This window comes from Staurois parvus, unplaced genomic scaffold, assembly GCF_062004578.1.
Source record: "Staurois parvus isolate SC_StPar_1 unplaced genomic scaffold, SC_StPar_1.0 ptg000613l, whole genome shotgun sequence".
Taxonomy (NCBI): Eukaryota; Metazoa; Chordata; class Amphibia; order Anura; family Ranidae; genus Staurois; species Staurois parvus.
In genome coordinates, this window is record NW_028318409.1 from 1,106,099 (window position 1) to 1,131,358 (window position 25,260).

The 25,260-nt window shown below is 44.8% G+C and overlaps 1 protein-coding gene across 1 annotated transcript in view; it reads right to left on the reverse strand.

The window, feature by feature from the left end:
• Positions 1 to 23,951: 23,951 nt before the first annotated feature.
• Positions 23,952 to 25,260, reverse strand: part of IBTK (inhibitor of Bruton tyrosine kinase) — a 124,128-nt gene continuing 122,819 nt past the window's right edge. Inside the window, exon 29 of the mRNA XM_089693094.1 lies at positions 23,952 to 24,404. Coding sequence (XP_089549220.1) covers positions 24,279 to 24,404 — 126 coding nt within the window. The 3' untranslated portion in view covers positions 23,952 to 24,278. The remainder of the gene's footprint in view (positions 24,405 to 25,260) is intronic.

Here is a 25,260-nt window from a genome sequence, read left to right on the forward strand (position 1 = left end):
CTGCACCCTATGTCAAAAAATTTAACACACCAGCAGTGTGAAGAGACCTGAAAGTGGCACATGGCAGCAGAGTGTGGCGATGGAGACAGCAGCAATGGGAGGCCATACAGGGACCCATGACAGACTCTGGACTTGGCAGCAGCATGAGGAGGCGGTATATAGGGGCCCATGGCAGATTAGGGGCCTGGCAGCAGCTATGTGAGGCCCGTAATCTGCCTGCACCCTATGTCAAAAAATTTAACACACCAGCAGTGTGAAGAGACCTGAAAGTGGCACATGGCAGCAGAGTGTGGCGATGGAGACAGCAGCAATGGGAGGCCATACAGGGACCCATGACAGACTCTGGACTTGGCAGCAGCATGAGGAGGCGGTATATAGGGGCCCATGGCAGATTAGGGGCCTGGCAGCAGCTATGTGAGGCCCGTAATCTGCCTGCACCCTATGTCAAAAAATTTAACACACCAGCAGTGTGAAGAGACCTGAAAGTGGCACATGGCAGCAGAGTGTGGCGATGGAGACAGCAGCAATGGGAGGCCATACAGGGACCCATGACAGACTCTGGACTTGGCAGCAGCATGAGGAGGCGGTATATAGGGGCCCATGGCAGATTAGGGGCCTGGCAGCAGCTATGTGAGGCCCGTAATCTGCCTGCACCCTATGTCAAAAAATTTAACACACCAGCAGTGTGAAGAGACCTGAAAGTGGCACATGGCAGCAGAGTGTGGCGATGGAGACATCAGCAATGGGAGGCCGTACAGGGACCCATGAGAGACTCTAGACTTGGCAGCAGCATGAGGAGGCGGTATATAGGGGCCCATGGCAGATTAGGGGCCTGGCAGCAGCTATGTGAGGCCCGTAATCTGCCTGCACCCTATGTCAAAAAATTTAACACACCAGCAGTGTGAAGAGACCTGAAAGTGGCACATGGCAGCAGAGTGTGGCGATGGAGACAGCAGCAATGGGAGGCCATACAGGGACCCATGACAGACTCTGGACTTGGCAGCAGCATGAGGAGGCGGTATATAGGGGCCCATGGCAGATTAGGGGCCTGGCAGCAGCTATGTGAGGCCCGTAATCTGCCTGCACCCTATGTCAAAAAATTTAACACACCAGCAGTGTGAAGAGACCTGAAAGTGGCACATGGCAGCAGAGTGTGGCGATGGAGACAGCAGCAATGGGAGGCCGTACAGGGACCCATGAGAGACTCTGGACCTGGAAGCAGCATGAGGAGGCGGTATATAGGGGCCTATGGCAGATTAGGGGCCTGGCAGCAGCTATAGGAGGCCCATAATCTGCCAGCACCCTATGTCAAAAAATTCTACACACCAGCAGTGTGAGGAGACCTGAAAGTGGCACATGGCAGCAGAGTGTGGCGATGGAGACAGCAGCAATGGGAGGCCGTACAGGGACCCATGACAGACTCTAGACTTGGCAGCAGCATGAGGAGGCGGTATATAGGGGCCCATGGCAGATTAGGGGCCTGGCAGCAGCTATGTGAGGCCCGTAATCTGCCTGCAGCCTATGTCAAAAAATTTAACACACCAGCAGTGTGAAGAGACCTGAAAGTGGCACATGGCAGCAGAGTGTGGCGATGGAGACAGCAGCAATGGGAGGCCATACAGGGACCCATGACAGACTCTGGACTTGGCAGCAGCATGAGGAGGCGGTATATAGGGGCCCATGGCAGATTAGGGGCCTGGCAGCAGCTATGTGAGGCCCGTAATCTGCCTGCACCCTATGTCAAAAAATTTAACACACCAGCAGTGTGAAGAGACCTGAAAGTGGCACATGGCAGCAGAGTGTGGCGATGGAGACAGCAGCAATGGGAGGCCATACAGGGACCCATGACAGACTCTGGACTTGGCAGCAGCATGAGGAGGCGGTATATAGGGGCCCATGGCAGATTAGGGGCCTGGCAGCAGCTATGTGAGGCCCGTAATCTGCCTGCACCCTATGTCAAAAAATTTAACACACCAGCAGTGTGAAGAGACCTGAAAGTGGCACATGGCAGCAGAGTGTGGCGATGGAGACAGCAGCAATGGGAGGCCGTACAGGGACCCATGAGAGACTCTAGACTTGGCAGCAGCATGAGGAGGCGGTATATAGGGGCCCATGGCAGATTAGGGGCCTGGCAGCAGCTATGTGAGGCCCGTAATCTGCCTGCACCCTATGTCAAAAAATTTAACACACCAGCAGTGTGAAGAGACCTGAAAGTGGCACATGGCAGCAGAGTGTGGCGATGGAGACAGCAGCAATGGGAGGCCATACAGGGACCCATGACAGACTCTGGACTTGGCAGCAGCATGAGGAGGCGGTATATAGGGGCCCATGGCAGATTAGGGGCCTGGCAGCAGCTATGTGAGGCCCGTAATCTGCCTGCACCCTATGTCAAAAAATTTAACACACCAGCAGTGTGAAGAGACCTGAAAGTGGCACATGGCAGCAGAGTGTGGCGATGGAGACAGCAGCAATGGGAGGCCGTACAGGGACCCATGAGAGACTCTAGACTTGGCAGCAGCATGAGGAGGCGGTATATAGGGGCCCATGGCAGATTAGGGGCCTGGCAGCAGCTATGTGAGGCCCGTAATCTGCCTGCACCCTATGTCAAAAAATTTAACACACCAGCAGTGTGTGAGGAGACCTGAAAGTGGCACATGGCAGAGTGTGGCGATGGAGACAGCAGCAATGGGAGGCCGTACAGGGACCCATGAGAGACTCTGGACCTGGCAGCAGCATGAGGAAGCGGTATATAGGGGCCTATGGCAGATTAGGGGCCTGGCAGCAGCTATAGGAGGCCCATAATCTGCCAGCACCCTATGTCAAAAAATTCTACACACCAGCAGTGTGTGAGGAGACCTGAAAGTGGCACATGGCAGAGTGTGGCGATGGAGACAGCAGCAATGGGAGGCCGTACAGGGACCCATGAGAGACTCTGGACCTGGCAGCAGCATGAGGAGGCGGTATATAGGGGCCCATGGCAGATTAGGGGCCTGGCAGCAGCTATAGGAGGCCCGTAATCTGCCAGCACCCTATGTCAAAAAATTAAACACACCAGCAGTGTGAGGAGACCTGAAAGTGGCACATGTTTGAGGCATGATTCATGGCGGATTTAGTCAGTTGTGTCAGGAACTGGTGGTTTGAAATCCAGACTAATCCACGCCTGATTCATTTTCACAAACGTGAGTCTCTCCACACTTTGGGTGGACAGTCGTGTCCTCCGCGGAGTTACAATACCTCCTGCCGCACTAAACACGCGCTCCGATGCCACGCTACTGGCCGGGCATGACAGCCTTTCAAGGGCAAATTCAGCTAGTTGGGGCCAAAGGTCAAGTTTCGTTGCCCAGTAGTCAAGGGGATTGTCTACCTCGGTTGGCAGGGTGCTGTCCAAGTAGGCCCAAGCCTGTTGTTTGAGCTCCTGCTCCAGGTCCACCTGATGCTGCTGCTGCTGCTGCGGCTGGTTAGTAGTTTCCTCACTGCGCTGGTGAAGAAAGCTACTCATCATCGACTGCAGACTGAGGCAGCCACTGCTGGTGGAGCTGCCACTGCTCCTACCACCCCACCCCTCCCCTGCTGCCATGCCAGCGGAACGCGAGCGCACAGGGCCCACAGTGTCTGAGGATGGACGTTGGCGCACAAAGGCAGAGACCAACTGACTACATAGGTGGTTTTTATAGTACGTAATTTTGGCCTCCCTCTCAGCAGGTGTGAAAAAGGCCACCATTTTGGACCGGTAGCGAGGGTCCAACAAGGTGGACAGCCAAAAGTCATCCCTCTGTCTGATGGTTATTATTCGGCTGTCGCTACGCAAGCAACCGAGCATGCTATGGGCCATTTGTGCCAAGGAATGCGAGGGACTCCCTGCCTCCATCTCCACAGCATACTGCCACGGTGCGTCTGGGTCCTCTGTCTCCTCCTCCTCCTCCTCTACCAGATGCTCCTGCTCCTCCACTCCTGTCCGCTGAGTGGAAAAACCACCCATTTCACTCAATAATTCCTGAGCACAAATGTCCTCCTCTACCTCCTCCTCTTCTTCCTGTCCTGCCCCCACAGGGGTCATGTGGCGTTGAGATCTGTGCGCCACGTCTACCGCACCCTGACCAGCCATTGTTAACAGCATTTGTTCCAGGACGTGCAACAGAGGAATGACGTCGTTCATCCCATAGTCCTGCCGACTCACGAATAGCGTGGCCTCCTCAAAGGGCCTGAGCAAGCGGCAGGTGTCACGCATGAGCTGCCAATGGCTGACATCTAAGTTACACAGGGGAGTACCTTTATCCGCTTGTAACATCAGGAAATCGGTGATGGCCTTTCGCTGCTCGTAAAGGCGGTCTAACATGTGTAGGGTTGAATTCCACCTTGTTGCAACGTCGCAGATCAGGCGATGCTGTGGAATTCCGTTCTGCCGCTGCAGCTCAATGAGGGTGTTCTTTGCGGTGTAGGAATGGCTGAAATGCATGCACAGTTTACGTGACATTTTAAGGATGTCTTGCAGTGGGATGGTGGATTTTAGGAACCGCTTGACAACCAGATTGAACACGTGAGCCATGCATGGCGCATGGCACAACCTTCCTTGACGCAGAGCAGACACCATGTTCTTTCCGTTGTCAGTCAACATGGTTCCGATTTTTAGTTTGCGCGGAGACAGCCATCTGTCGATTTCTCTGTTCATTACACTCAGCAGTTCCTCCCCTGTGTGACTACGTTTGCCAAGGCATACCAGGTGCAGCACAGCGTGACACCGTTGCGCCCTGCACATGTGATATGCCGGTCGGGTAATGGGACTTGGCACGGGGGTGGCGGCTGAGGACACGGCGGAAAAAGAGGTGGTAGAGGCGGACATGCTTGCTGGACCAAGGACGTGCAAACGTGGAGGCAAAAGCGTCGTGACCTGTCCAAGTTGCTGGTGCGGCTGTGCCGGCACCACGTTCACCCAGTGGGCCGTAAATGACATGTACTGTCCCTGACCGTAGTTACAGCTCCACACGTCGGCGCTGCCGTGCACTTTGGCAGAGACCGACATGCTCAAAGACTGGCCCACCATCTCTTCTACATGTGAATGCAGGGCTGGCACTGCCTTTTGGGCAAAGAAATGACGGCTTGGCACTCTCCACCGCGGCGCGGCACAAGCCATCATTTCTCGGAAAGGTGCTGAGTCCACCAGTTGGAAAGGGAGGGACTGCAGCACCAGCAACTTGGACAGGAGGACGTTCAGCTTTTGCACCGTCGGGTGCGTGCTCGCAAACTGTTGTCTCTTGGATACGGATTCCAAGAAAGACTGTTGACGGAATCCGAGAAGAGGAGTAGCAGGAGAAGGAGCATCTGAACGAGCGGAAGATGCCAATGAGCGACAACTCCCCTCAGCAGAGGTGTTGGAGCCTTGACTGGCTGATAGAGGGCGATTGACGACGTCGGGTGACGGAGCAAGTAACGGAGCGGGTGATGGAGCGGGGGCTGGGGCAGGCAGAACCGCCGTATGTTTATCACGGTTTTCCCAGGCCACCGAATGGTGACGCTGCATATGCTGACGCAACGCTGTAGTCCCAACATGGGCCCCCTGGCCACGCTTGCATTTCTGGCCACATAGTCGACATACGGCTACGTTTACTTCCTCGGGCGGCTTGAGGAAAAATTGCCACACCACCGAGTAGGAAACTTTGCCCCCGCTACTCTTCACTGGCTGACTGCTACTTCCTCCGTGCGCAACGGCACCACTACTGGCCGTGGTGGTAGGCTGCAGTGGAGCTGGTGCTCTACTCCGTGGACGTTTGGCTCCACTGACACTGATGCGACCCTGCTGCTGTCTCCTGGGCAACCCACCGACTGTTTTGCTCGCTGCCAAGCTGCCACCCTCTTCTCCTGATGATGCGGAAGAAATTGCCTGATGACGACGAGGCTGCCAAGTGCAATCAACCTCCTCATCATCAAGTAGGGTCTCCGCCTCACTACTAGCCCCCTCGGCTGCGTCTGGGTCAGGAGACAGACCTGTCTCTAGACCGGCTACCGAGCCACTCTCCTCGCCAGTACTTGTTCGCTTGGCTGCTGAAAAGGCCGATGTCTCCCCCCGTTCCTGACCGCCCTCTGTTAGCTCTTCCTCACTGTACAGTGGGGCTGAGCCCACAGCATGCGATACTTCGCTTGGTGAGGGAACAGCAAAGGACAGGGGCAGGTAGAGGACACGTGATTTCAGTGGGCTTGGTCCCGGGCCATGCCAACTAACGGTTGTGTCTGACGTACCCACCGACCGTTGGCTGTAGGTGTCAGAGGTGACCTGGGAAGAGGAAGACGACCGAGCCAACCAATCAATGACGGCAGGGTTGTCGGTGGAGACACGACCGCTGGATGACACCGGGAGCACTGGCCTCTGGCTGCGAATACTGCTGCCTCGACCCCTTCCTCTGCTGCCACGTCTGCTCGCTCCTAAAACATTGCCTCCTCTGCCACTCCTCTGCATGTTGTCTGACATACTATTTAATTCAACGATTAGGTGTCCCTGAGTAACAATTCTCTGGCACTCAGTAACAATTCTGTCTGTCCCTGAGTATGAATTCTGTGGCCCTGAGTAACAATTATGTGTCTGTGCGAGTAACAATTCTGTGTCTGTGCGAGTAACAATTCTGTGTCTGTGCAAGTAACAATTTTGTGTCTGTGCGAGTAACAATTCTCTGGCACTCAGTAACAATTCTGTCTGTCCCTGAGTAACAATTCTCTGGCACTCAGTAACAATTCTGTCTGTCCCTGAGTATGAATTCTGTGGCCCTGAGTAACAATTCTGTGTCTGTGCGAGTAACAATTCTGTGTCTGTGCAAGTAACAATTTTGTGTCTGTGCGAGTAACAATTCTCTGGCACTCAGTAACAATTCTGTCTGTCCCTGAGTAACAATTCTCTGGCACTCAGTAACAATTCTGTCTGTCCCTGAGTATGAATTCTGTGGCCCTGAGTAACAATTCTGTGTCTGTGCGAGTAACAATTCTGTGTCTGTGCAAGTAACAATTTTGTGTCTGTGCGAGTAACAATTCTCTGGCACTCAGTAACAATTCTGTCTGTCCCTGAGTAACAATTCTCTGGCACTCAGTAACAATTCTGTCTGTCCCTGAGTAACAATTCTCTGGCACTCAGTAACAATTCTGTCTATCCCTGAGTATGAATTCTGTGGCCCTGAGTAACAATTCTGTGTCTGTGCGAGTAACAATTCTGTGTCTGTGCAAGTAACAATTTTGTGTCTGTGCGAGTAACAATTCTCTGGCACTCAGTAACAATTCTGTCTGTCCCTGAGTAACAATTCTCTGGCACTAAGTAACAATTCTGTCTGTCCCTGAGTAACAATTCTCTGGCACTCAGTAACAATTCTGTCTGTCCCTGAGTATGAATTCTGTGGCCCTGAGTAACAATTCTGTGTCTGTGCGAGTAACAATTCTGTGTCTGTGCAAGTAACAATTTTGTGTCTGTGCGAGTAACAATTCTCTGGCACTCAGTAACAATTCTGTCTGTCCCTGAGTAACAATTCTCTGGCACTCAGTAACAATTCTGTCTGTCCCTGAGTAACAATTCTCTGGCACTCAGTAACAATTCTGTCTGTCCCTGAGTAACAATTCTGTCTGTCCCTGAGTATGAATTCTGTGGCCCTGAGTAACAATTCTGTGTCTGTGCGAGTAACAATTCTGTGTCTGTGCGAGTAACAATTTTGTGTCTGTGCGAGTAACAATTCTCTGGCACTCAGTAACAATTCTGTCTGTCCCTGAGTAACAATTCTCTGGCACTCAGTAACAATTCTGTCTGTCCCTGAGTAACAATTCTCTGGCACTCAGTAACAATTCTGTCTGTCCCTGAGTAACAATTCTGTCTGTCCCTGAGTATGAATTCTGTGGCCCTGAGTAACAATTCTCTGGCACTCAGTAACAATTCTGTCTGTCCCTGAGTAACAATTCTCTGGCACTCAGTAACAATTCTGTCTGTCCCTGAGTAACAATTCTCTGGCACTCAGTAACAATTCTGTCTGTCCCTGAGTATGAATTCTGTGGCCCTGAGTAACAATTCTGTGTCTGTGCGAGTAACAATTCTGTGTCTGTGCAAGTAACAATTTTGTGTCTGTGCGAGTAACAATTCTCTGGCACTCAGTAACAATTCTGTCTGTCCCTGAGTAACAATTCTCTGGCACTCAGTAACAATTCTGTCTGTCCCTGAGTAACAATTCTCTGGCACTCAGTAACAATTCTGTCTGTCCCTGAGTATGAATTCTGTGGCCCTGAGTAACAATTCTGTGTCTGTGCGAGTAACAATTCTGTGTCTGTGCAAGTAACAATTTTGTGTCTGTGCGAGTAACAAATCTCTGGCACTCAGTAACAATTCTGTCTGTCCCTGAGTAACAATTCTCTGGCACTCAGTAACAATTCTGTCTGTCCCTGAGTAACAATTCTCTGGCACTCAGTAACAATTCTGTCTGTCCCTGAGTATGAATTCTGTGGCCCTGAGTAACAATTCTGTGTCTGTGCGAGTAACAATTCTGTGTCTGTGCAAGTAACAATTTTGTGTCTGTGCGAGTAACAATTCTCTGGCACTCAGTAACAATTCTGTCTGTCCCTGAGTAACAATTCTCTGGCACTCAGTAACAATTCTGTCTGTCCCTGAGTAACAATTCTCTGGCACTCAGTAAGAATTCTGTCTATCCCTGAGTATGAATTCTGTGGCCCTGAGTAACAATTCTGTGTCTGTGCGAGTAACAATTCTGTGTCTGTGCAAGTAACAATTTTGTGTCTGTGCGAGTAACAATTCTCTGGCACTCAGTAACAATTCTGTCTGTCCCTGAGTAACAATTCTCTGGCACTCAGTAACAATTCTGTCTGTCCCTGAGTAACAATTCTCTGGCACTCAGTAACAATTCTGTCTGTCCCTGAGTATGAATTCTGTGGCCCTGAGTAACAATTCTGTGTCTGTGCGAGTAACAATTCTGTGTCTGTGCAAGTAACAATTTTGTGTCTGTGCGAGTAACAATTCTCTGGCACTCAGTAACAATTCTGTCTGTCCCTGAGTAACAATTCTCTGGCACTCAGTAACAATTCTGTCTGTCCCTGAGTAACAATTCTCTGGCACTCAGTAACAATTCTGTCTGTCCCTGAGTAACAATTCTCTGGCACTCAGTAACAATTCTGTCTGTCCCTGAGTAACAATTCTCTGGCACTCAGTAACAATTCTGTCTGTCCCTGAGTAACAATTCTCTGGCACTCAGTAACAATTCTGTCTGTCCCTGAGTATGAATTCTGTGGCCCTGAGTAACAATTCTGTGTCTGTGCGAGTAACAATTCTGTGTCTGTGCAAGTAACAATTTTGTGTCTGTGCGAGTAACAAATCTCTGGCACTCAGTAACAATTCTGTCTGTCCCTGAGTAACAATTCTCTGGCACTCAGTAACAATTCTGTCTGTCCCTGAGTAACAATTCTCTGGCACTCAGTAACAATTCTGTCTGTCCCTGAGTATGAATTCTGTGGCCCTGAGTAACAATTCTGTGTCTGTGCGAGTAACAATTCTGTGTCTGTGCAAGTAACAATTTTGTGTCTGTGCGAGTAACAATTCTCTGGCACTCAGTAACAATTCTGTCTGTCCCTGAGTAACAATTCTCTGGCACTCAGTAACAATTCTGTCTGTCCCTGAGTAACAATTCTCTGGCACTCAGTAAGAATTCTGTCTATCCCTGAGTATGAATTCTGTGGCCCTGAGTAACAATTCTGTGTCTGTGCGAGTAACAATTCTGTGTCTGTGCAAGTAACAATTTTGTGTCTGTGCGAGTAACAATTCTCTGGCACTCAGTAACAATTCTGTCTGTCCCTGAGTAACAATTCTCTGGCACTCAGTAACAATTCTGTCTGTCCCTGAGTAACAATTCTCTGGCACTCAGTAACAATTCTGTCTGTCCCTGAGTATGAATTCTGTGGCCCTGAGTAACAATTCTGTGTCTGTGCGAGTAACAATTCTGTGTCTGTGCAAGTAACAATTTTGTGTCTGTGCGAGTAACAATTCTCTGGCACTCAGTAACAATTCTGTCTGTCCCTGAGTAACAATTCTCTGGCACTCAGTAACAATTCTGTCTGTCCCTGAGTAACAATTCTCTGGCACTCAGTAACAATTCTGTCTGTCCCTGAGTATGAATTCTGTGGCCCTGAGTAACAATTCTGTGTCTGTGCGAGTAACAATTCTGTGTCTGTGCAAGTAACAATTTTGTGTCTGTGCGAGTAACAATTCTCTGGCACTCAGTAACAATTCTGTCTGTCCCTGAGTAACAATTCTCTGGCACTCAGTAACAATTCTGTCTGTCCCTGAGTAACAATTCTCTGGCACTCAGTAACAATTCTGTCTGTCCCTGAGTAACAATTCTCTGGCACTCAGTAACAATTCTGTCTGTCCCTGAGTAACAATTCTCTGGCACTCAGTAACAATTCTGTCTGTCCCTGAGTAACAATTCTCTGGCACTCAGTAACAATTCTGTCTGTCCCTGAGTAACAATTCTCTGGCACTCAGTAACAATTCTGTCTGTCCCTGAGTAACAATTCTCTGGCACTCAGTAACAATTCTGTCTGTCCCTGAGTAACAATTCTGTCTGTCCCTGAGAATGAATTCTGTGGCCCTAAGAATTCTCTGGCACTCAGTAACAATTCTGTCTGTCCCTGAGTAACAATTCTCTGGCACTCAGTAACAATTCTGTCTGTCCCTGAGTAAAAATTCTGTGGCCCTAATAACGTTTCTGTGGCCCTAAGTAACAATTCTCTGGCACTGAGTAACAATTCTGTCTGTCCCTGAGTATGAATTCTGTGGCCCTAACTAGCGTTTCTTTGTCCCTAAATAACGATTCTGTGGCCCTCATTAACAAGTCTGTGTCCCTGAGTAATGGTTCTCTGTCCCTAAGTAACTTCTCTCTGTCCCCAATTCTCGTTTCTGTGGCCCTAACTCTGTCCCTGTCCCTAGTACAGAGCGGTCTGCCTCTGTTCAATGACTGCAGGCAAATGAAGATTTCCAAAATGGCCGCTATATATACCTCGACCATTACACAGTGCTGGCTGGCTGGCTGCTGATTGGCTGATGCGATCACATGTCGTTGAGGAATGCATTATGGGGCAGCGCGCCTTGTCTGCGCGCCTTCCCCGACATCCCCGCTCCGTCGCCGCACATGTCAGCCGCCATTTTCGGAAAAATTTCGATTCGCGCGTCCGAATTAGGCTGTTTTTCGGATTCGGCACGAATCGAAATTTTTCCGATATTCGACTCGAATTCCACTTCGGATACTTCGATTCGCTCATCTCTAGTCATATTAAAGCTGGAAAAAGTTCTGAAATTATTTATATTTGTCTATTATTTTTACATCACAGAAACCTGACATTTTAACAGGGGTGTGTAGACTTTTTATATCCACTGTATATAATCAGTCTAAAAACAATTAATAGTATGGAGTTAGAACTCTGCATTAGGCAGGTAACTGCTAAACAAGGGTTAACAGTGAAGAGACTACTATATTCCTTTGTGTGTCTTGTAGGCTTATGAGAAAGTAGAAAATCTATGTGTCTGACACACTGCTTAACCATCGCTGAACACAGAGCGTACGCATGTAGCTGCCCTGTAATAACCTCCACAAAACAAACACATCTAGTAAATATCAAGATACCATGCTTGGCCTAGTGCTTTGATCCTTGGGACAAGTCTTCAAGTTTAAAGCAGTATTAAACCCCAAAGCAAACATTTATGATATTGCAGCTTACCATTTCTTAGAAGTGATGGATGCATGAGTTTTCCTTTTTAGGCTTTATTTTCTCTTCCCCTGGTGATCCTGCCAGTAAGTTTGTAGTTACCCCCCTCAATGATGTTAGGGTTGAGACAACCCATTTAACTCTGACAGCAGTGCTTGCAACAATTAGCTTTTATTTATGCAAATCTTTTATCACAAAATGAAAAAACTGCTTAAAAAGTGTTAGTTGGAATTTGGCTTTAATTTGTTAGTGTATCTAAATCTGCTAGTCCATCTAACAGTCCTATATCCCCTCCCCCTAGACTGACAATTCTGCTGTCCAAAGGTGTCTCTGTTGCTCATTCATCCAAAGCATAGGCACCCTAATACGGGAGGTGTGCTACTGGGCAGATCACCAAGGGAAAACAGATGGAAAAGCCTAAAAAAAGAAAACAAATACAATCACCACATCTAATGACTGGAAGCTGCGATATGTTACACTTTTAGTTTGGGGTTTAATATCACTATAACCACAAGTGTTTCTTCTCAACAAGGCACTAAAGAGTTATTTTAAACACTTCCCACCCAGCCACTGCACATAAACAGCTGGGTAGGACAAGCGCTGATCTGGGAGGATGTGTCCATACATCCTCCCACTCTTTGGGGACACGCAGTGGTGCAATCCTGTGATTGCACAGCAAATCGCAGATCACAGATCGGGAGATCTTTTGTCTGATTGGCTCTCCTGATCATGTGATGCCTGTTTCCATTAACAGCCATCACACAGTGTAAACAAAGGCATGTGTCTCTGTATTGGCTCTCCTTCTTTGCACACACAGAGCGCAGCGAGGAGAAGGAGAATGGATCTGTGCAGCCTGTAAGGGATCTGTATGTAACTGCTGATTTCACTGTGCATTTATACCAGGCCTCAAAATTTCCACTCGCCTGCTCGCATTTGGCGAGTGGAAATAAGGTGGGGCAAGTGTGTCCCCTAGGGACATCTATTTGAGCAGGCTTGGGACTCAGGGCAGGCTCTGTCACTCACACTGGGAGCAGTCAGACTGCTTAATAGCTGAACAAAGTGAAAGCAAAGGGGGAGTATGTGATGTGCTCTCTGCTTTCCCCTAGAGTGCAGTACCTGGCTCTGTGAGGTAAGGTAATGTACTGCAACTTTTTATAGGGCTGTGTACATGTGTTTGTATGTGTACATGTGTCTATACATGTGTCTGTATGTGTTGTTTGGACAGGTTCAGGATGATGTGGTTATTATGGGTGGTGGAGTATGGGACATTTGAGGTACTGCTGGGTTGGATAGAAGGTAGGATATGCTTGGTAGAGTTATGGTTTGGTGAGCGAGAGATTATGGGGGGGGTTATGGTTGTATGCTGTGCATGGTCCAAGTATGATGCAGTGTTTAGGGGGTAATGTGGGGGGACTCTGGGGACGCTGATGTAATGTAGGGAACATTAACTTCTTGCCAACCGCAGATAGCCGAATGACAGCTACACTGCAGCCGGCTAGTTCTGGAAGGGCGTCATATGACGTCCTCCCAAAATGCGCTCTCCTGCGCTCCCCCGGGGGCGTGCACCCGGCGATCTCCGTGATCGCTGTGTCCTACGGACAACAGCTGGTCACGTGATGCGGTAAAAAGCCAATTCCAGCGGCCTTTTACCACGTGATCAGCCGTGTCCAATGACGCGCTGATCACCGGGAAATGCAATTGCCGGTTCTCGGCTGCACCTTCCTCACGCTGTCAGAGCGTAAGGAAGGAAAGTACTGCCGAGAACAGTTGTCAGAGCAGGGATCGGCACCGATCATCAGGGCACTGATAATCAGTGAATTCAAGCGTGGTACGTGATAGGTTGCCACCTGTGCAATAAGTCCATCCGTAAAATTTCCTTGCTACTAAATATTCCATGGTAAACTGTCTGTGGTATTATAACAATGTGGAAGCAAATGGGAACAACAGCAACTCAGCCACGAAGTGGTAGGACACATAAAATGACAGAGCGGGGTCAGCGCATGCTGATGTGCACAGTGCGGAGAATTTGCCAACTGTCTGCAGAGTCAATAGCTAAAGACCTCCAAACTTCGTGTGGCCTTCAGATTAGCACAACAGTGTGTAGAGAGCTTCATGGAATGGGTTTCCATGGCCAAGCAGCTGCATCCAAGCCTTATATCACCAAGTGCAAAGTAAAGCATAGGATGCAGTGGGGTAAAGCACGATGCCACTGAACTCTAGAGCAGTGGAGACATGTTCTCCGGAGTGACGAATCACGCTTCTCTGTCTGGCAATCCAATGAACATGTCTGGGTTTGGCGGTTGCCAGGAGAACGGTACTTGCCTGACTGCATTGTGCCAAATGTAAAGTTTGGTGGAGGGGGGATTATGGTGTGGGGTTGTTTTTCAGGGGTTGGGCTTGGCATGTAAAATCCAACAGGCTGGTTGTGCCCAAGTTGATCGATCAACTTGGGTGAATTCAACCTACCCATACATGGTTCAAAACTCAGCCGGTCCCTACTGAACCGGCCGAGATTCGTCTATATTCGACATCTATGGCCAGCTTTAATAGATTAAATAAGATATCAGCCACAAAGATGCATTTGGAAGATTAAGTGTTTTGAAATAACACCATTTTTTTGGACTTTATAATATTTTTTGGTTTGAGTTTTGTGGGGATCTGAAGGGAGAGTTATACAGTTGTGTTCAAAATAATAGCAGTGTGTTTGAAAAAGTGAATAAAGCTCAAAATCCTTCTAATAGCTTTTATTTCCATACACACAAATGCATTGGGAACACTACACATTCTATTTCAAATCAAAACATGAAGAAAAATATATCAAATTTGTGTTGTTCCTCTAAAAGGTGTCAGCATACCAAGACATTTTCATGCTCCCAACTCATTTTGGAGAGACATGGATGAGTGAGTTTGGGGTGGAGGAACTTGACTGGCCTGCACAGGCCTTCTCTTCCGACATCAGTGCCTGACCTCACAAATGCACTTCTGGAAGAATGGTCAAACATTCCCATAGACACTCCTAAACCTTGTGGACAGCCTTCCCAGAAGAGTTGAAACTGTTATACAGTTGTGTTCAAAATAATAGCAATGTGTTGAAAAAAGCTCAAAATCCTTCTAATAGCTTTTATTTCCATACACACAAATGCATTGGGAACACTACACATTCTATTCCAAATCAAAACATGAAGAAAAATAGATCAAATTTGTGTTTTTCCTATAAAGAAAATTGAAGAAAAGTGATTAGACTGTTCAAAAAAATAGCAGTGTTTGTATTCTTCTTTACAAACTCAAACATTCAACATTTATATAAACTGATAAATGTTTGAAGATTTTGCTTTCCTTTTATCATATAATTAATATTTAGTTGTATAAGCACTGTTTCTGAGAACTGCTGTACATCTGTGTTGCATGGAGTCAACCAACTTCTGGCACCTGTGAACAGGTATTCCAGCCCAGGATGATTGGACTACATTCCACAGTTCTTCTCTATTTCTTAGTTTTGCCTCAGAAACTGCATTTTTGATGTCACCCCACAAGTTTTCTATTGGATTAAGATCCGGGGATTGGGCTGGCCACTCCATAACGTCCATCTCGTTCGTCTGGAACCAAGATGTTGCACGTTTACTGGTGTGTTTGGGGTGGTTGTCTTGTTGGAACACCCATTTCAAGGGCATTTCCTCTTCAGCATAAGGCAGCATGACCTCTTCAAGTATTCTGATGTATTCAAACTGATCCATGATCCCTGGTATGCGATAAATAGGCCCAACACCATCATATGAGAAACATCCCCATATCATGATGCTTGCGCAACCATGCTTCACTGTCTTCACAGTGTACTGTGGCTTGAATTCAGTGTTTGGGGGTCGTCTGACAAACTGTCTCCGGCCACTAGACCCAAAAAGAACAATCTTACTTTCATCAGTCCACAAAATGCTGTGCCATTTCTCTTTAGGCCAGTCAATGTGCTCTTTGGCAAATTGTAACCTCTTCATGTCTTTTTCAACAGTGGGACTTTGCGGGGGCTTCTTGCAGATAGCTTGGCTTCACATAGGCGTCTTCTAATTGTAACAGTCCTCACAGGTAACTTTAGACCTTCTTTGATCTTCCTGGAGCTGATTGTTGGCTTGCCATTTTGACTATTCTTCTATCCATTCGAATGGTAGTTTTTCACTTTCTTCCTTGTCTTTCAGGTTTTGGTTGCCATTTTAAAGCATTTGCGATCATTTTAGCTGACCAGCCTATCATTTTCTGCACTTCTTTATATCTTTTCCCCTCTCCAATCAACTTTTTATTCAAGGTACGCTGTTCTTCTGAACAATGTCTGGAACGACCCATTTTCCTCAGAATTTCAGAGAGAAATGCACTGTAACCAGCATGTACAACATTTGCTGCCTTCCTTCCTTAAATAAGGGCAATAATTGCCACCTGTTTTTCAAAGAATGAATGACCTCACTAATAGAACTCCACACTGCTATTATTTTGAACATGCCCCTTTCAATTAGTGACTCAATTACACAGAATCAGCAGCATGCATGTCATGACTGTTGGGTCTGTTGGATTTCTATTACTCTACTACACCTGCTAGTAAATTATTTGCCATGTAGAAATATCATTTCTACCAAAAACAGTGATTGATCAGGTTAGTGATGTCTGCTATTATTTTGAACACAACTGTATATATACATGTTGGAAATACTATTTTTTCACCAATACGAATGCAGCAGTATGTGTTCATGTATCATTCACTTTTGTTTGTAATTTTGATTTATTGAGTGTATATGTACACATGCGTTTCATATAATATTTTCACTTGTATTTTTTAGAGCACAAATATAGTTTTTTTCTTATTCAGATCAATTGGAGGGAATTAGTGTGATCACCAGAGTTTGATTTATCATCCTTTTTTTAAATTGTTTGTTCACTTTTGTTTCACTTGTAGTTCTTGTGTGATTTACATATTCATGTAGTTTCACAGCGCACGGGCTGCACTTATATTCATCTAATTTTCACTTGCCAGTCACCGGAGTGTGTGGGGTCACTGTATATGCACATTATTTTTTGATTATATAGTATTTATTTTGTGTTAGCGCTACATTACTTTATATTACATTTGCTGTACAGATCTATGGGTATATGATTGGATGTGGGCAGCTGCACTTTACTTAGTTTAGTTTATGGTTATAGTTAGAAGGCAGCAGCGCAGGAGGTCTCACCTTTTATTCATTTTTACACAGAGATGCATTGTTTGCAAAATTCTGGCTGCTTAATAGGCTTGTATTGTGAGAAGGAGAAGTAAAGTCTAACCACTGCACAACACTAAAAGCAGGAAGCAGAGTCTACATATGTAGTGAGCAAGTATAGCCATATCACACTGTATATTAGAATTTTAAGATATACGAATATTTTGGGTTTACATTTATAGTATCTGATCTCTTTCAGATTTTTAAAAATAAAAACTATAATAAAAAGTCTCGACATTCTCCTTAATTCGATGTTTCTGCAATGCATCCACAGTGAGAACAGAGTCAGATTTCCATATCAACTGCAGTGAGGAAAAAAACAAATAAAGAATGCGACTGGTTGCTATGGTCAGTAATCAGTTTTTATTTTAGGTCCTAAATTTACGGTACTCCATACATGATACAAAAAAATGTTGCAGCATCTTTGTGGTCAATGTGATTTTTCAACTGAGGGCTTCAAGGAAACATATTTGCCCCCTTCTGCTCTTCCTTAAACTACCACCCCCACCACAACCACCATAATTTATTCTAGGTGTTTCCATTACAGTATTATTCTGCACCTGTAAAGAATTCTCTCTATTGCAAAAATGCATTGGAGTTAACTCAGGCCAAAATCTGATGGGGATCATTAGTTTTTCTACCAAACAATGCTTCTAAATAACAGACCGAGCTAAGCAATGAGTACTGTAGGTATTATAGAATCTTGTGTCTACTTGTATTTGTCTTTTAATAACTTCACTACCCCAAGTCTCAACACAAAAATGCTCAGAAAGGAGGAAGGCTGAGTTAGATGTGATGTTCGACAATCTTGTAATTACATTCTTTTCTTAGCACTCAAAACTGTAATATACTTTCAAATGGGGAGAGTTTGCCTTAAGATATAATATTCTCATTTCTCTTATAATTAAATACAAATGTATCCTAAGGCTCATTTTTCCAATAGGAAGAACATAAGTACTGTCATCACCTTATAAGAGCAGTACTCAGACACCTGTCTAGTAGCAGCAGAGTGTGTTTAAATAGAGAAGCAGAAGAAATTATAGCTTGACTCATGATAAATACATAACTTAAAAAAAAAATTAGTGTAAAAGTTTTAGGAGATTATCAGAACCAACGATATTTGAGATAAAGGTCTTATGTTGAGCTGAGTTATCTTTCTATACACAGCTAGCTTCCTGTTAGTAATCCTACTAAAGGACAGTACAGGCAGACTGTTTTTATAGTTTCTTGGCCTCAAATAGACTAAAGCAGGGAACAATGTGTGCTACACAGAAATCAATTGTAAATGCAATTACACGCATTTCTTTATATAACATAATTTGTACTGTAACGTAAACGGGCATTATTAGGAATAGAACCTGCTAAATAAGCAAGGAAAACCAGGCAAAACAAACTGCATTCAGTTTCCTCAATGTATATTTTAGAAATTGATGGACATAGAAATGGCTGATGTGCTTCAGGCATACTAGGCTTGATTGTATCAGTACTAAAAAAAAAACAACACACACTAAATGGTAAGACACATATAATTTAATACATACGAATCAACCATAATCTTATGACCACTAATCTAATATTGAGTAGGTCCCCCTTCTGCCACAAAAACAGTCCTGCACCATTAGTATCTGGCACCAAGACATCAGTAGCAGATCCTTTAAGTCCTGTAAATTGTGAGGTGGGGCCTCCATGTATTGGACTTGTTTTTCAAGCACATCTCACAGATGTTCAATTGGAATGAGATCTGGAGAATTTGGAAGTTATCGTCTTCCTCAAACCATTCTTAAACCATTTTTTGCAGTGTGGCAGGGCGCATTATTTGGCTGAAAGAGGCCACTGCCATCAGGGAATATGGTTTTTATAAAGGGGTGTACTTGGTAAGCAACAATGTTTACTTAGGTGGTGTGTGTCAGGTAACATTAACATGATGGCAGGACAATTTGCACATGCCCACCAAAATTGGACAATAGAACATTGGAAAAACGTTGCCTGGTCTGATGAGTCTTGATTTGAGCTGCAACATTCAGATGGTAGGGTCAGAATTTGGTGTAAACAACATGAAAGCATGGATCCATCCTGCCATGTATCAACAGTTCATGGATGTGCAGCCGACAAATCTGCAGCAACTGCATGATGCTATCATGTCAATATGGACCAAAATCTCTGAGGAGTGTTTCCAACACCTTCTTGAATCTATGCCATAAAGAATTAAGGGGGTCCAACCCAGTACTAGCAAGGTGTACCTAATAAAGTGGCCTGTAAGTGTATATTACTAGCTCACCAGTTACTATTTATTCATTACTACTACATTGTAACAGGTTACATACATTTATGTAGATAGACTTGCTAGATTTTTTGTTTCATGAAACTTCTGTAGATAGATATGCTATATTTTTATAAACTCATATGTTGCATATATTATAGAGTGGCTTAGAAAAGTATTCATACCCCTTGAAATTGTCCACATTTTGTCATGTTACAAACAAAAACATAAAAGTTTTTTTATTTATTGGGATTTTATGTGATAGACCAACACAAAGTGGTGCATAATTGTGAAGTGGAAGGAAAATGATAAATGGTTTTCAAAATTTTTTACAAATAAATATCTGAAAAGTGTGCCGTGCATTTGTATTTAGCCCCCTTTAGTTTAATACGCCTAACTAAAATTTAGTGGAACCAACTGCCTTCAGAAATCATCTAAATAGTAAATAGAGTGCACAGATGCAACACCTCCTGCGCTCAGGGACCCAGACCAGTAGAGGGCCGATGTACCAATACTATGTAAGAGTATGGGAATTCGTCCAGGACCAATCAAAGGCTGTGCAGCTCTAACCCGAAGCTGGGGAAGCTCGATACAAACTGTAGTGAAGAACAAAAAAACCGAGCGCAACGACCTTGCGCATTACCTCAGTAAACAATTAGTAGATTTATTGATTTAGGAGCTATACTCACTAAAGTAGTAATAAAACAGGCAGGTAAAATCCAAAACCGAACCATACGATAAGGAGACACGTGTGAATCCCATCAGAAGGGGAGATTCTCAGAGTGATGCTGACGCGTTTCAAAGGGGGGTCCCTTCTTCATCAGAGCTAACTAGACTGAGAGCCCTCTCCTCTTTATATAGTCAGGACCAATGTGTGAGTCCTGTGGAAACTCCTGTGCCAAAATGGCGGCTGGAACGCATCGCGCAGTAGGGTTTTGGGTGCCGGTGTGCATTCCACTGCCACCTGAACTAACCCTGCAGCTTCCCCCACTTTCACTGCCATTTTGCAAATCTGACACAGGGACTAACACTGTCAGAATTACTTCCAAATATGTGCTGACAGATCTAAAATAAGTGAAAACTCCAAACTGTCATTGCTGAAAGCTGCTTTTCTATGGTTTAAATTGAAACTAATACAAAACACTATATATATGATCCGATGCTCCATATAATGCGAAGGTAATTCTATTCTATTTTAATGTATATTTTACTCAGGTCATTTCATCCGAGTTTTTATTTGCATCTATAGATTATAACTCTTTGATACTCACCCGTCTTATACTCCTTTTATCTATTCAGCGTGTACACACGTCTAGTCACATTTGAATTTTTTATAGTATACGTATAAAACTGTGTCATCTGTTTAGCATGTTTTTATTGATAATTATATATCTACTATTGTATCTAGATATTGGTATCTCCAAGGCTTATGTACTTGCATTTTAATGCTATATATATATATATATATATATATATATATATATATATATATATTTATATTATTATCATCATATTTATCCTTGTTGTGACACGTTGGCCCCACCTCCTAGGATAGGGTGGTCCCTCCCCTCTTTGGGAGGGCTCACACATTGGTACTGACTATATAAAGAGGAGAGGGCTCTGTCTGGTTAGCTCTGATGAAGAAGGGACCCCCCCCCCCTTCGAAAACTCGTCAGTGTCACTCTGAGAATCTCCCCTTCTGATGGGATTCGCACATGTCTCCTTATCGTATGGTTCGATTTTGGATTTTACATGCCTGTTTTATTACTACTTTTGTGGGTATATCTCCTAAATAAATAAATCTACTAATTGTTTACTGAGGTAATGCGCAAGGTTGTTGCGCTCTTTTTTTTGATTTTCACTACAATAGAGTCCACCTGTGTAATTTAATCTCAGCATAACTACAGCTGTTCTGTGATGCCCCCAGAGGTTTGTTATTGAACATTAGTGAACAAAGAGCATCATGAAGGCCAAGGAACACACCAGACAGGTCAGGGATAAAGCTGTTCAATTAATCATCTGAAAATGGAAAGAGTATGGCACAACTGCAAACCTACCAAGACATGGCCGTCCACCTAAACTGACAGGCCGGGCAAGGAGAGCATTATTCAGAGGAGCTGCCAAGAGGCCTATGGTAACTCTGGAGGAGCTGCAGAGATCCACAGCTCAGGTGGGAGAATCTGTCCACAGGACAACTATGGCACTGCACGTCAAGTGATTCAGAAAAAGGAGGTGAGCACAGCTGGGCGTTACTTCCTGCTACAATATGCCAGATATGGCCGTAATGTGAGTGGCTGTGACTTCTTTCTCACTGGAGTTCTGAAATATAAAACAAAAACTGAACAGTTTCTGTGTATATCCAGTGATACAGTTGAAATACATCATTGTGGATAGCCCCAGCTCCACGTGCTAGTCCGTATTTATTTATTATAGCAGTTGGAAGGAGATGGTATCTTGTACTCTTGGCAAGTGACTGGAGGTGAAATTCAGTAGAGTCTTGGCTCTTTTTGCAAGAATCAAGGTTTGCAATTTTTAGTGCTACACTAATTTTTATGGTAAAAAATGAACAATTGACATAGCCCAGTATCCTACAGCAACCTTGATCAGCTTAATTATCATCTGATTTTAATCACCTTAGCCAAAATTCTTCAGTGCTCATTCTTAAATGTAGTAACCTTTTGCAGCTAATCAAAATTATTCTGGTACTGGTCTAACGTCAGCAAAGGAATTCTAATTAGTATTGTATATAAGTATTTAAGTGACAGTGTTATTTAAAAACAAAACAGCTAAAAGCAGTTATCTACAAAAGAATACGCATTATATCTACCTCTCCAGTAGCTAATGTCTCCTACCTTTGCGCTGTTGAAGTGCTATAGCTCAGCCTCTCTCAACCGGAGTGCCGCGGTACCCCGGAGTGCCGCCAGAGGTCTTCAGGGATGCTGTGGGGAGAATGGCTGTCACTTGAGCCCGAGCTCCCAATCCCAAGCCGCACTGTACGTCAGCACTGGGAGCCATCAGACCGCTGAGCAAAGTGAAAGCAAAAAGGGAAGGGGAGTGTTTTCTGTGCTCTCTGCTTCCCCCTAGAGTGCAGTACCCAGATGTGTGATGGAAGCTAAGGTACTTTTCATAATGCTGTATACATGTGCCTGTGTGTGTGTATATGTACCTATGTCTGTGTACATGTGTTTGTGTGTGTTTTTATATGTGTGTATATGTATTTTACTTTTAATCTAAACCCCTTATTCCTGTCCTTTCAGAACTGGTTTTTTAGGACTTGTTCGTAATAGCAGCAAGTACTGCTGCTCCTCTGAAAAGCAATTCATGCTCAGATCGCTTTTCAGAGGCATTTGACAGTTGATGAAAAGGCAATATGTTGCCTCCTCATCACCTGGTTTAACCCCAGCATTAATCACCACATCACAACTATGTGCAATACGCACAGAGTTGCGAGGTAGTTGTAGCTCACCTGGAGGTATACTTCTAGCCGAAGCAACAGCATGTGTATACCCCCAGCTGCTGTTTCTGCAGCTAAAGGGGGAACAGTTGGGGGTGATAAAAACAGCTCAATTGCGTGGTTTTTACTGACCTCCAACCTCACAGGTAAACAGGCTCTTGGTTCACATCTGTGTGGCTGTGTGTAGGACAGCCCATTCATTTCATTTCAGAAATGCAGGGAAAGTCATCCCTGACCTTAGTTTTAAAATTGCACCACACCAAAAAACACCCCAGGTTTGCCAATGTATGGGGTACCCCTAAAGAGTAGAGCATTTGTCTGCGTGTCAGGAATGAGAGTAAATTTTGCGTGCGTTCCGGGACACACAGTAATGTGAACCAAGCCTTGGACAGGTGTGCCTCATGACTAAAAATAATTTTCAAGGGTGCCCCGACTGGAAAAAGGTTGAGAAACACTGGTATAGCTTTTCATCTAAATCATCAGCATTCAACACTTCAGGAATGTCAGATGCCTGTAACCCTCCCCCTCCGCCCACTACTCCTACATCATCTGAAGACACCTTTCTTTTGCAGAGAACTGTTTGAGGAACTGTTTTTTTATGATGATTCAATTCTGATTGGTAATGCCAACTCCAAGGGATGGAGGAGGATAGGGGAGCTCCAGCACACAGCCTGTAGAGGACAGTCTCAGCTATGTGTGTCTCCCTATGAGTTTGTGTGTGGGGGGGGGGTCCATTCCCTCCACTCAGGTCTCAGCTTGCAGTCAGCTCTCTGTGCTTTGCAAGATCTGATGTCAGATTCCTTCACCCTGCCTGCTAGAGCTAAGAGATGTGTAAACTGGATTCTTTAGGAGGCTGTAGAGGAGACCGCTACAGATAAACAGGTACAACTTATGTAGGAGGATTTGTTTTATCTCTGTGTATCAGTCACTTCACTGGGTATATGTAAGGATTTACAATCACTTTAAATAAAGCAAAATGAGCAATAATATATTCTACTCTCACTGAAATCAGGGAATTATTGGCCATTATGGGTTATCACACTTTGCACATCATCACTACACTTAGAACTGCCTTGTTACAATAGACTTGCAATGGTGTCACCCACAGATAAGAACAGACCGCCTCCATGGACAGATCTAGGCAGGCTGTAGAAGTCAACTAGAAATGTATTTTTTATCTGTGGTCTGTAAGAATGGGTACAAGAAGTGAGGGTGTGTGTTGCTGCAAGGTACATGCAAATGTATTTATAAAATAACTACACCAAAAAAATGCTTCCAAACCAGTTTATTTGAAATTCATTTTGTTTAAAAACAGAAATGTATCTGTTTTCTACACCAAATACTCTGTTCTGTATTAAACTGAGAATGATCTTTAATTATCATGTAGGACATTTAAACATCATCTGAAATGTCAAAAAAGCATGTATTCCAGCATATGGTTAACATTATACAGTTGTAAACCAGTGCCTTTTGGGTTTTCACCAATGTTTTTCAAGAATTAAAACAGATAATGTGCTTTTGCTATTGAGGGGACTTCAGTACATAATTGAGGTTCCTGGATATCCTCAAAGCACCAAGATGCTTACATGTGTTATAATTAATGCTTGTTCCACATTGGAGCTGCTATTGGCCCTTGTGGTGAGCGTTCAATCATTATATACTCCTCTGGGTTATCTATAGCCTGGTAATGTATCAAAAGATCCTGAATTGCACGTTCTTCAATCTAAAGGAAAGTTAAGAAAACACATGAGTTAAAAATCTTAAAAACCTGCAACCTTACATGCAATTCATAATATACATATATATATATATATATATATATATATATATATATATAATGCATTTACAGCCTCTTTAACCTTTCCCTAACAAAAACAAGAAAAAAAAGTAAAAAAGTTGGGCATTTTAACTTCCTGCCCAGGCCAATTTTCAGCTTTCAGCACTGTCACACTTTGAATGACAATTGTGCGGTCATGCAACATTGTACCCATATTAAATGTTTATAATTTTTTTCACACAAATAGAGCTTTCGTTTGGTGGTATTTAATCACCACTGGGCATTTTATTTTTTACACTATAAACAAAAAAATTAGCAAAAAATTTGAAAAGAAAAAAAGTTTTTCTTTGTTTCTATTATAAAATTTTGCAAACAGGCAATTGTTCTCCTTCACTGATGGGCGTTGATGAGGCTGCACTGATGAGGTGGCGTGGATAGGCAGCACTGATGAGGTGGCACTTGTGGGAATAGAAGGAGGCACTGATATGCAGCAATAATGGTCACTGATGGATGGCACTGATGGGTGGTACTGCTGGGCACTGTGACAGCGAGAGGAAAGTGCTGCCGATAACCGGCAACTGTGTTTACTCCGTGACCTGCTGTGTCATTGGACACAGCTGATCACATGGTAAAAGGGTGCTGCGATTGGCCTTTTACCTCATCAAGTGGTCCACTGTTTCTGTAGGACACAGCGATCACAGAGATGGCCGGGTGCGTGCTCCTGGGGGCGCATTCTGGGAAGACATCATATGACGCCCTCCCAGAACTGAGTAAACGCACTGTAGCCGTCATTCGGCTATAC